An 11,886-nucleotide genomic window follows, 5' to 3' on the forward strand; every position below is an offset into this window, starting at 1 on the left:
CCTCAGATAAGAGCATATAAAATTATCTAAAAGTGAAAAATGTTAGCTATTAGTATCAGAAAATCATGCCTTGCTAGGAAGGCACTGGTTCTTTAAGAATCCTGGTAGAACATCGTAAACTTCTTTCTATTCATCTACTTTTTCATCTGTTGCTATTAGGCTCCGTAGAGAGTGAAAGCCGGGGCAGTAACTGTGGCTGCTTTGGCATATTACTATTTTCCCCAATTTCCCAAAGTCTCTATCGAACACTGGACAAAGAGTTTCAAAGAGCTACCGCTTAAGGATAAACCGGCAAACCTCGCCCGTCTGTGACGTCACAGGGCGCCCACTGTTCCACCAACAGCCAGGCTCCTGGGGGGGTGGGGCTTGCGCAGGCCTGACGTCACTACCGGGCGCGAGCGCGCTCCATTGGCGGCGGATTCAAACGTTCCAGCCCGGGTCTCGGGACCTGTAGAAGCGTCGGAATCGGGGCTCTCGGTGTCCCCGCGGGCGTGAGCTTCCGTGCGGCGCTGGGAGGACCTAGGAAGCTCAGGCGGCTGGTGCCCGAGCCGGAGGGAGAGGATGGCATTCTCGACCACAGTCTCGCAGAGGAAGCTGATAAAGCGGAAGGCTCCCCGCGGTTTTCTAAAGCGCGTCTTAAAGCGACAGAAGCCTCACCTTCGTCTGGAGACAAATAGCGACCTACTGGTGAGATTTTGTTCCTTCTCGGACTGGCAGCGGGGCGGGGACAGTTAGGGGAAGTAAACCCCAGCCTTTATTTCGCCGGCCCCAGCCAATCTAGCTTTCAGGCCTATGTTTGAGGTGTTCGCAGCAACATCTGGGCAGGTTTGCCCCAGCCTGGCATATCATTTGGTATTTCTGATGCTAAGTTGTTTTGGGGCTTTCTGAAATGTAGATATCCTGACCTTTTTTAAGGGAGGCTATTAGCCACATCAGCTTAGGGAGAAAACACGTTAAGTTCCTGTTTATGGTTTTTAAATATCGCTCTTCAGGAGCATAGTCTGGTACTGTGCTTAGTGTAATTTGCGAAGGTTCTAGAGATACAGTTTAAAAAAAAATAATTTTGGAATTCAGGCTGGGTTATTTTCATTTTACTATTGTAAAAGGTATCGCTAATAGGCCTTTCAAAAGCGCTTTTCTCCTTGCCTTTCTTCCTTCCCCTTCTATTTTATGTTGTTAAACAAATATATTGCCCTATTTCCTCTACTTTAGCTTATTTACTAAAGAACCCTGATCCAAAAGTTTATTTGTAAGTAGTATGCTCCCAACTGTGAATTCGTTTTCCTAGTTAAATGAAACACTTATTAGTTGTTTTCAAGCCCAACCATTAGAAGTTTATCTGACTCATAGTAACTGAAGCATAATGCTCACCTAATAAATAGCCACAAGCAAACCACTGTGTAATGTTTATGTTTTGAAATAAATTGAGAGTTGTTATGTTGAATGCCTGGAATATATATCCCTCTAGGAGAATGAACACTGTTTCCCAAGGTTTAAACCATAGGAGACACCTCCTGTGGTTTGTTTCAAGAGCTCTTTGAGTAAAGGAGCCACTACAGGTGGGCCCCTAATTTCCAGGAGATCAAAGATAAAGAATTGTGGATAATAGGGTGTATGGCATGGAGAGTGTCTTCGGAATACATCATTCCATCTGTTCTTAAGCTACATTGTTTGTTTTCCCCCACCTCTTTTCTCTACTGCCTCCCCTAATTTTAGGGTTTCTGTTTTGCTAAATTACTGTAGAATTGTTTTCACTTTTCCTTTCTCTGAAGCCAAAACAACTCCTTTTTTCCCCCTTGGAAAAGTAGCCCTTCTAACATTGCCTGTCCTTCTTTTTTGTTCCTTTCTTAGACCCTGTAAGAAAAGACAATATATACTGTTTTATTACCGTCTTTCCCCCAAGTTGGTGATTAAGGTGGCACAAGTGAGCTGTATTGAAGTGAAATTGATTTTCAAAAGAATTTTAGGTAACTTATTCTCAAGTTTTCACTGGTGCTGGGGTTCTATCAATAAATGGAGGGGAAGGAAATGTACCTTCCCTAGAATCTAGGAGACTACCAGCTGATGCAGATTGTTGGGTAGAAATTTCTCAAGTAGTCAGATTCCTCCCACATCCACACCTGCCTGCCCCAGAGTGGCCCATGGACAGGTGGGCTCTATTGTGGAGTGGGATCCAGGTGATACAGGAGAAAAGGGGAGGTGAAATTCTAAGCATTTGCAGTGGTAGGGGAAAGGACGTTCTTTTGGCCACTGTCTATTACTAGGTCGTATGCTTGTCTTCGACTTTCATTTATTTCTCCTTCATTGTCTTGTATATGCCATGCATCACTGGTTTCTTTACTACTTACCTTTGGCACTTAATAATCTTACCCAGCAGGTGTCCCACATCATTCATAAACTTCTCTACAATTTAAGGCAGTCTTTGTATTTTTTCCTGAAGTTTGATAGCCGTTAGAGTGTGCATCATACAATTTAGCTATTGGGACCCTGACACTGTTCTCTAGGAATTTTATATGTCAGTGTTGTCTCCCACTGTGGTATGCAGCTTCTTGAGGGGAAGGAACCATACATAACTCCTTTTGTGTCTCCCATTATCTTTAACAAAACTAATCTACTTTTATGCTGTCTCTGCATATTTCTCCTGCCTGAAGATGTCCTCACTCCACTCCGCATGCCAAGCTCCAGTTCTCTCAAAATTAAATTCAAGTGGTTCTTACTTAGTGAAGCCTTCCTTCATCATCTTAGGAAGAATCAACCTTACTTCCAGTATCATCTCCTGTCACACATTTGACTTTCTTTATGGGTTTCGTTCTCCCATCGGACTGGAAACTTTGAATTGGGAACTTTCTGTATTCCCACCTTGAACATTCTGAGTGTACAATTAAAAGTTGGAAGTGATGGTAACTATATGTATATTGATATTTCTAACATTTTACTCGTAACTTCCTTGTGTTATTTCATAATTCTTCTGCACTGGCTTTTTATTGTTTTATTTTATGACTTGATTGTATATCACCAGGGCCAGTACTAGTGAGTATATGTTAACCTCAAATCGTTCAGCTTTTTTGTGGCTCAGTTAGTTTTTAGATTTATCACTAAGGAATACTGTGCAAATATCTGGGTGCTTATGGTTTATGTAAAACTCAAAAGTGCGATGAGGAAGGGGAAAGGAAATCAGGCTGTCTCAGTCTTTTGGTCAGCTGAGACTGTCAAATGGGTATTTCTTTGTAAATTATCTTTTGGTTTACCTTTCAAGCAAGCTGATTTTTTTATTTTTCCAAAGTGAGTTTTTGATGGAGTGGCTTATCTTTTTCAAGATTGAATGTCTAGCTGAAACCTTAAAATTTGCTTTTGTTCTGACCATTTTAATTTAAACCTTAGTGCACTTGAGTGACCACTCAACTGTTTATTACAGAGAAATAGTCTAAAAAAATTCTGACAAAAAAAAAGTAATATTAATTCAGTATCTATGGTTCATGCCTATAAAGTATAAAGGACTCAAGCTTCAAACAGTGTGGTTTATTCGGGATTGGCTAAAAAATTTTTCCCCCTAATTTGGGGAGATATGGATGGATCTTTTGTTCATGCAATAGTAATTACTGACTACCTACTACATATTAGGCCATGGGCTAAAGGTCAGTGGGGATACAATGTCTGAGAAGGTAGATGTGGCTTTGCCCTTGTAGTACATTGAAGAAGGCAGGTGAGCTGCCTAATGTATGTAGCATGTGCCGTGATGGGAAGTTTAGGGTGCCATGGATCTATATAACCTTACATATTGGGAGGAGTTGGGCTTTTTAGAGAAGTCTACAAACCAGTAGCATGGCTGTAGGCAAAGCTGTGTTTGAATACTGAAAGAAGTTCAAAAGACCTAGTATAGCACTGGAAGCTGGGAAAGGTGAGAGATGAAATTGGAAAAGCCTAGTGAAGTGGGGGTTAGTATTAAGGAATTTGGAATTTTTCATGAGGGCATTTGGAAGCTATCTGACTTTAGAAGTAGAAAATGTAGATTAACGGAGGAAATTGTGCCATATCATGGAATGTTTTTGTTGCAAAAGGAAGTGGTATACCGTTGGAAGTTTAAACAAATATTGAATGACATGGTATAATGTAAAGAATCAGGATTGGGTGATTTGCCGCAGAGTTTTTGTGAGAATTAAAGAAAACAGTGCATCAGAAAAGTACCAAAAGAATTATCTCCTCCCATAGGTTCTTTATCATGTAAAATTTAAATTCCCAAACTCCGCTACGTTCCCCAAATATCACTAAAACCTTAAACATCTACAACAATCCACTAAAGACTTCTGCATAATAATTTAAAGCGCCACATTATCTAGTTATTTAACATTTAGTGAAATGGGGGGGAGAGTTAAGTATTGTGTATTAATTAGTTGTTCTCACTGCAAAAAGTGTGTACTATTATGTAAATGACCAAAGAAATTATATGTTAAAGATACTGTCTAATTGGAGCTAAGCTGGGAGTTCCTTCAGGCACCTGGCAGAAGCAAAGGACAGAGATGTCACCAATAATTTAAATAAAAGGGCGCTAGATGTGATAGTAGAGGGAGAATTGAGATAGGCCTGCAACTCACTTTACATTCTCTCTTGCTTGGGTTTTGTGCTCTACTTTAACTGTTTTCAAGCTATATGCATATAGAATGAGTAGCACTTTTGGTTTGGATAGTGAATTTTGAGTAAAATATTTAGCAAAATGTACATATTCAGATAGTGAGGTTAAGTAATGATATACATATACACATACATATATTATGATACATATATATATATGTTTTACTTATATGTAGAAGTGGTTACCATAAGAATATGCAAGAAACTGGCAACCATAGTTGACTGGGGGATGATGTGGAAGAGAGACTTACTTTTGTCAGTCTGTCCTTTTGCAGACTATTTGGTTTGTATGTTAATTTTGAAATAACTGTAGGTTCACAAGAAGTGGCAAAAATAGTAGAGAATTCCCATTACCTTTTACACAGCTTCCTACAATGCTACTGTCTTGTATAACTACAGTTCTTTGTGGGCTTTTGAATTTTATATTGTCTGCTTATTTTATCTAGTTTAAGGCTACTTTTAAAGAAATTTCAAGATTATTAATAGTAGATACAATTATTTTGATGTTGTTGGATGACAAAACTTGACCATTGTATACACTCTTCAATTCAGTAAACTTTTAAAATTTTGATTATTAACATGTTTTTGATTAGATATTTCAAATTAAATATCTGATTAAAAATCTTTATATCTTGGATTGTAGAATGAGAGATGACTAGCCTTGAATAAAATAGTTATGTTGTTTTAATTTGGGGGAAATTTTAAATTACATTAGAAACTTAAATTTAGTTGGAATGGGAAACAGGAATATTTATTCTTGATAGAATCCTACCTAAGTTTTGGTATAGTGAACCTTTAATGTTATTGTCTGTGTCCTTTGGTCAGCTTTACATAGCCTTGTTTCATGTATTGTAATAACTGAGTCTGTTTTTTATGGAATTTTAAGATGGACCGATATTAAACTGAATTCTGTGTTACTTTAAATAAAAGTTAATTGATATAATCACAGTAGTAAATAGTACTGAATTAAAATTTGGGATCTTCTTTTTAAAAGTCATTATTTCAAAATACAGTGTTTAAATTTAAAAATCCTTTTGAATTTTCTCTTTTAAAGGTGCATCTGAATTGTTTACTCTTTGTTCATCGATTAGCAGAAGAGTCTCGGACAAATGCTTGTGAGAATAAGTGCGGCGTCATTAACAAGGATCATGTGCTTGCTGCAGCAAAGGTAAAATGTGAATTTCTTTTCTTGAATACAGTTACCTTAAAACACCACCTAGTTTGTCACCTCTGCCTAATTTAGATTCCTTATTCACTTTTGTTGACTGAGTTGATGCTTGGCTTTTCACAGGTTTTAATTACAGAGTTAGATTTTCTTTGTTGTGTATGTTATGGATTTCTGATGGAAAGATTCATGACCATTGCTTTATTGCCATTTAGGGGAAAATGAATGTTTGACTGCTAATCTGTATGGTTTGTAATAGCCTATGTATAGCTGAGAAGGTTTATTACCTTGAAATTTATCAAAACTTTCTTAATCATTTTAAGTTTTAATAACCTAATTATTTTTATAAATTTGTTTTGAGATTTGAGTGACTTCTGAATCATATTGCTTATATAAGCAGAGAAGATTGCTTCTTACTGATATTTCTATGTAATGTAAGAGTATGATGCCTAGGGCAGAGTTTTTTCCATATATGTTCCCAAGATTATTTTCACTTGATGATAATAGATGCCCCAACGTGAAAGGCTTCTGAGGTCAGATAAGTTTATATAACCTAACATACTATACTTCCTTGAATAGTCACAGTGTTACGTATAGAGAATTTGTTTCTGTAAGAATGTGCAAGAAATTGGCACATGGTTGACTGGGGGATGATGTGAGAGAGACTTATTTTTGACGGTTTACCTCTTTGTAGACTTTTTCGTTTAACATTCAAAAATTTTGAAGTAATTATAGACTCACAGAAGGTGCAAAAATTATAGAGTTCCACTGTATCTTTTATCCAGCTTCCCACAATGCTAACATCTTTATGTAACCATAGTTATGTAAAGTCATGAAGGATTATGAAAAATGTACCAGTAATTTGTTGAACTCTGTTTAACTTAGCATTTTGTAAATTTGGGTGTATAATATACTTAGAATTTTGTAAATTCATTTGAGTACATAGTATTTTCTTTTGCAGTCCCCATACTAACATCTTGTAGAACAGAAAAGTACTGGCCTAGGGTATAAACGTATTTGGTGACCTCTGTGGAATCCTAGAAATGGGCACGCCCTGGCATTTTTTAAAGGGCTTTAAATTCTTTACAATTATAAACATTTCAGCAACTTTCTAGACTATTAAAGTCAATATAAGTGCTTTCTGCAGGTAAAAAGCAAGGCTTAAGAACTTGAAGAATGTATGTGTATATCTTAAATTTAGGATTGGTTTGTTTTTATTAATGAATTATAAGTGTACTTACTTAAAAGTAGGTAAGTTCTTTAAAAAAATTTGGATATATTCTGGTCTCTAATATTCCTTGTCTTTTACAACTTAAGATCTTGTTTTGTTTAATTTCTCTTATGGGCTTCGTGTCTTGAAAATCATCTACCTAACAAACTTTTCAGTTTGAGATGACTAGTCTTAGTCTCTGGTATAATTCCAGCCTGAATATAAGAAATTTGGTGTTGCAATGGATTTGTATCGCTTTATGGTTGTTAAATGCCTGATTGATAAAAGGATTTTCAAGTTTTGGAACATTCCTTAACTTGCTGAATTACTAAATTGTCTATAAACCTCAAGTTGGGAGCCGTTAATCTGGATACTTTTGGCATAATTGAAGGAATTAACATTTAGAAGTGACTCTTATAAAACCAGATTTTAAGAATCTAGGCATGTTTCATATTCTTTGAGAGGACTGTGCTATTTTAGAGAAGTCTAAGACCATTTATAAGGCAAAAGATTCCCTAATCACATTCCAAATTGAGTTTTGTAGATTCAGAGACTTGCACATTATACACATAGGACTTTTAAACTTTTTGTTGAGGAATTGTGTTTTGTTTGGCATAGGTATAATATGAATCTTCATTTTCTCCCCCTCACAGGTAATTCTAAAGAAGAGCAGAGGTTAGAAGTCAAAGAACACATTTTTGAAAATTATATGATGTATTATTTTAGGTGGTAACAGATCATGAAAGCACTTTTTATATAGCAGTTAATATTGTGTATTAAAATATTGGCTAGTTGAGGGATGTGTGTATTTGTATGCTTTTTACTAGTATTGAAATATCTCAAGTAAACACATAGAACTTATATAAGCTTTGTTTTTGAGGAATTGTTTCATTTTAAGTGGGCTTTAGTTCATTCTACTTCCCTTTTGTTGGTATTGCAAATGTTTTACATATCAAAAATGAAATCTTAGTGTATGAAGTAGCTTGAAGACATGTATTTTTAGAATTAAGTTTATAAGTATTTAGATTTAGCCACAGTTAACTGTGGAATCAATTTAATCTCTGAAGGAAGACAGTGTGTGGTCAAATCTAGGTACATTTTAAATATTTTAACTCTTTAATGCCTTTGCATTAGCAATGCAGTTTAATTTCATGTAGGCCAATAGTGTAATGATATAATTTCTCAACTGTAAACACTAGTAAGGTGTTTTCAAAACCTGTTTCCCTTGAAAAACCAAAAAAAATTACAGAGCAAACTGACTTATTTTCTTCTTCAAGTCACACAGCTTTAATAGATGGGTGTTTGTTCCCCCCCACGAAATTTTTTAGAAGTTTATTGCATATCATCGAATAGTTGTATTTTTTAATTTTTTATTTTGAAATAATTATAGATTGCAACTTGAAGTTGCAAAAATAGTACAGAGAGGTCCCCATGTACTCTATATCCAGTTTTCTCCCAATGGCTACATCTTAAATAATTACAATACAATATCAAAACCAGGAATTTGACTTGGTACAATGTGTGTATAATTCTGTACCATTTTAGCACATTTGTAGATTTGTGTAACAACTGCTACAATCAAGATATAGAATTATTTCATCACCACAAAGATCTCAATCATGTTGTTCTTTTATAAATTACACCCAGCTCCCCCCCACCACTGCACACACAACCCTCCCCCTCCTACGCCCCCAATCCCTAAGCCCTGGCAACCACTAAGCTGTTCTCCATGTCTGTAATTTTGCCATTGTGATGGAATCATACAGGTTATGACTTTCGGGAATTTGCTTTTTTCACTCAGCATAACTCTCTTGAGCCTCCAAGTTGTTGTGTGTAGCAATTTGTTCCTTTTTATTACTGAGTCATTGTGTTCCAGGTGTTTATGTACCACAGTTTGTACAGCTCTTTACTCACTGAGGGATATTTTGATTATTTCTAGTTTTTGGCTATCACAAATAAAGCTGTTATGAACAATTGTGTACCAGTTTTTATACAGTTTTCATTTCTCTGGGATAAATGCCCTAGAATGTGATTGCTGGGTTGAATTGTAAGTATATGTTTAGTTTTTTAAAAAGAAATGGCAAAAGTATTCTCCAGAGTGGCTGTACCATTTTGGTATACCCATTAGCAGTTTATGAGAGAGTCATTTTTTCCTCATTCACGTGAACATTTGGTATTATTTATTTTTGCTGTTCTGATGGGAATGTCTCATCGTAGTTTTTAATTTACATTTCCCTAATGGCTAATGATGTTGCACATATTTTCATATGTTTGTCATCCATTTTTTCTCTTTGGTAAAATGTTTCTTCATTTCTTTTGACCATTTTCTGTTTGTATGTTTTTCTAATGTTGAGTTTTGAGAATTCTTCAGCTATAGGTGTTTGGTCAGATATGTGGTTTGCAAATATTTTCTTCTCTTCTGTAGCTTACCTTTTGTCCTTTAACAGGATCTTTCGAAGATCGATGATTTTCAAATTTGATGAGGTCCAATTTATTTTTTATTTATTTATTTTTCATGCTATTGGTGTCATGTTAAAGAACTCTTCACCTACATTTTGAAGATATTCTCTTGTATTATTTTTTCCAAGTTTTATAGTTTGTTTTACATTTAAATCCCTCATTATTCAGTTGCTCCAGCACGACGTTGAAAAGACTCTTTCCTTCATTGAATTTCTTCTGTACTTTTGTTACAGATCTGTTGGTCATACTTGTGTGGGCTTATTCCTAGGTTCTCTATTCCACTGACTTGTTTTAGTCCCTCCACCAATAACACAGTCTTTATCACTGTGGCTATATAATTAGTCTTGAAATTCAGTAGAATGATTCCTCTCACTTGATTCTTTTTCAGAATCGTTTTGGCTCTTCTAGTTCCTTTGCTTTTTGTATACATTTTAGAATAATCTTGTTTGTATCTACCAAAGCACCTTGCTGGAATTTTGATAGGAGTTGCATTAAACCTGTATATCAATTTGGGGAGAATTGGCATCTTTATACTATGTTGAGTCTTTCAATCCATGAATAAAATAATGAAATCATGAAAAAGGAAGTTCACTATGTCATTACTTTAGGGTAGGTCTGCTGGTGACAGACTTTTGTTTCCTTCCTCTGAGAATGTCTTGATTTCCCTTCATTTTGAAGCATATTTTCCTGGATAAAGAATTCTGGGTTATAACTTCTTTTAGCACTTGAAAAATATTGTATCACTTCCTTCTGGCTTTCATGCTTTTTGTTGAAAAATCTGTTGTAATTTAAAATGTTTTTCTTGTGTAGGTAATGCATTGTTTCTCTAGCTACTTTCAAGACTTCTCTTTTTTTCCTGTCTTCAGTATTTAGAAGTTTGATGATGATGTGTTTTGGCATGGATTTCTTTGGGTATATCCTATTTGGAGGTCACTCTGCGAATCTTTGTTTGTTTTTTTGCCAAATTTGGGGAATTTTCAGCCATTGCTTTTTTTCAGTACCTTTTTGCCCATCATCTTTCTCCTCTCCTTCTGGGTCTCTGATGACACAAATGTAAGATTTGTTTTTTAATACACAGATTCCTGGAGCCTGGGTTTTTTGTTTTGGTCTATTTTCTGTTGTTCTGATTGGATAATTTGTATGCTCTATTTTCTAGTTCACTGATTATTTCATTCACTGATTATTTCCTCTGTCTTCCATATTATGGCGTTGATTCTTTGAGGTATTTTTTTTTTCCAGTTACTGTAATTTTTAGTTCTCAAAGTTCCATTTGTTTATATCTTTTTATATCTTTGCTGTGCTATCACAGGTTTTCTTACACCATTCTGGTGGATGAAACAAGGCACTGCCTTGTTACTGCTGTTGGGAGTAGAAGTCAGGGTTCTCCATTGAGCCTCCGACAACCAGCAGTGAGGATGGAGGGGACTCTCTCTCCTTGTTACTGCTGGGCAGAGGTGGGAGTTCAGGCTCTCCACCAGGCCTTTGCTGAGACCATCCTGGTTGGGCCACTTTGTTACTGCTGCGTAGCTATATTTCACTGATGTTGTGGGAGGGTGGCTATGTTACCCCTGAGCAATGGTGAAAAGTCTCCACTCCACTAGTTCTGATATTACCCAATGGGGAGGAGAAGGAGCTCCTTGTTTTACCACATCATGAGGGCAGGATACCAGACTTTACGTGGTCTTCACTGAAACTGTGAGGGTATGTGCTTATTACTGCAGAGTGGTGAAAGTGCTGCCTCTCTGGTAGGTCTCTGACACTTCCCCAACAAGGAGAGGATGGGGTGCCTTGTTACTGCTGGGTGTGGATGAAATTCTGGGCTCAGGATAAAATTCCTAGCTTCCCATTTGGCCTGCTTTGACACCACCCTGGTAGGGGGGTTTACAGTGCATTATTATGGCTTGGCACGAGCAGAATTCTAAGCTGTCTGATTAACCATTGTCAGTGGGGTGGGGAGTAAGGGCTGCAGTTTGTAATCTGGTGTTTGGCTGGAATAGAGTGGTTTGTGTAAAATTTTTTTGTCTTGTTAGGATGGCCCTTTTCTCGTCCTTTGGTTAGAGTTGGGGGGGGGGGGCTTTTGTTTTCCTCCTCTTGTCTTTGCCCATTGGTGTTTCTAAGTTGCCAGCTTTTCTAATATCCAGTCTGATATAGCAAGGAAAAAAAGAAAAAAGAAAACCCAGCAAACTCAGTGCTGTATTTTTCCTTTGGTCCTAAGTTCGTACCTAGTCCTCTGTCTTGACTTATATTTCATATATATATGTAAAATACGTTTATTCCATCTTCTTGTAAACAAGAGTCCTAATAGTTATTTAAGGAAGGACTTCAATGAAGTTACCAATAGGCAAGTAAAGTATTTTTTTCTTAATATTATGAAGTGAAAAAATTCATCTGCTTGAAAATTGTGACATAAAATGATCTCATT

The 11,886-nt window shown here is 36.4% G+C and overlaps 1 protein-coding gene across 2 annotated transcripts; it reads left to right on the forward strand.

Moving 5' to 3' along the window:
• Window positions 1-401: 401 nt before the first annotated feature.
• CENPW (centromere protein W) lies at window positions 402-8,236 on the forward strand. Of its 2 annotated transcripts, XM_057739351.1 has the most exons (3): window positions 402-687; window positions 5,684-5,797; window positions 7,658-8,236. In XM_057739351.1, the coding sequence occupies exons 1-3, from the start codon at window positions 562-564 to the stop codon at window positions 7,682-7,684; spliced, it is 267 nt and encodes an 88-aa protein (XP_057595334.1). In that variant the 5' UTR covers window positions 402-561; the 3' UTR covers window positions 7,685-8,236. The 2 variants fall into 2 exon arrangements, with proteins under 2 accessions (XP_057595334.1, XP_057595335.1); XM_057739352.1 differs by lacking the exon at window positions 7,658-8,236 and having other exon boundaries at window positions 5,724-5,801.
• The last annotated feature ends 3,650 nt before the right edge of the window (window positions 8,237-11,886 follow it).

This window comes from Hippopotamus amphibius, chromosome 6 (genome assembly GCF_030028045.1).
Source record: "Hippopotamus amphibius kiboko isolate mHipAmp2 chromosome 6, mHipAmp2.hap2, whole genome shotgun sequence".
NCBI lineage: Eukaryota > Metazoa > Chordata > Mammalia > Artiodactyla > Hippopotamidae > Hippopotamus > Hippopotamus amphibius.

What these genes read in the sequence shown, in the direction of transcription:
- CENPW (XM_057739351.1), top strand. Translation starts at nt 562, where the DNA reads ATGGCATTCTCGACCACAGTCTCGCAGAGGAAGCTGATAAAGCGGAAG. An exon ending in AGACAAATAGCGACCTACTG is followed by an intron (nt 688 to 5,683) that starts GTGAGATTTTGT and finishes TCTCTTTTAAAG; the next exon opens with GTGCATCTGAATTGTTTACT. An exon ending in ATGTGCTTGCTGCAGCAAAG is followed by an intron (nt 5,798 to 7,657) that starts GTAAAATGTGAA and finishes TCCCCCTCACAG; the next exon opens with GTAATTCTAAAGAAGAGCAG.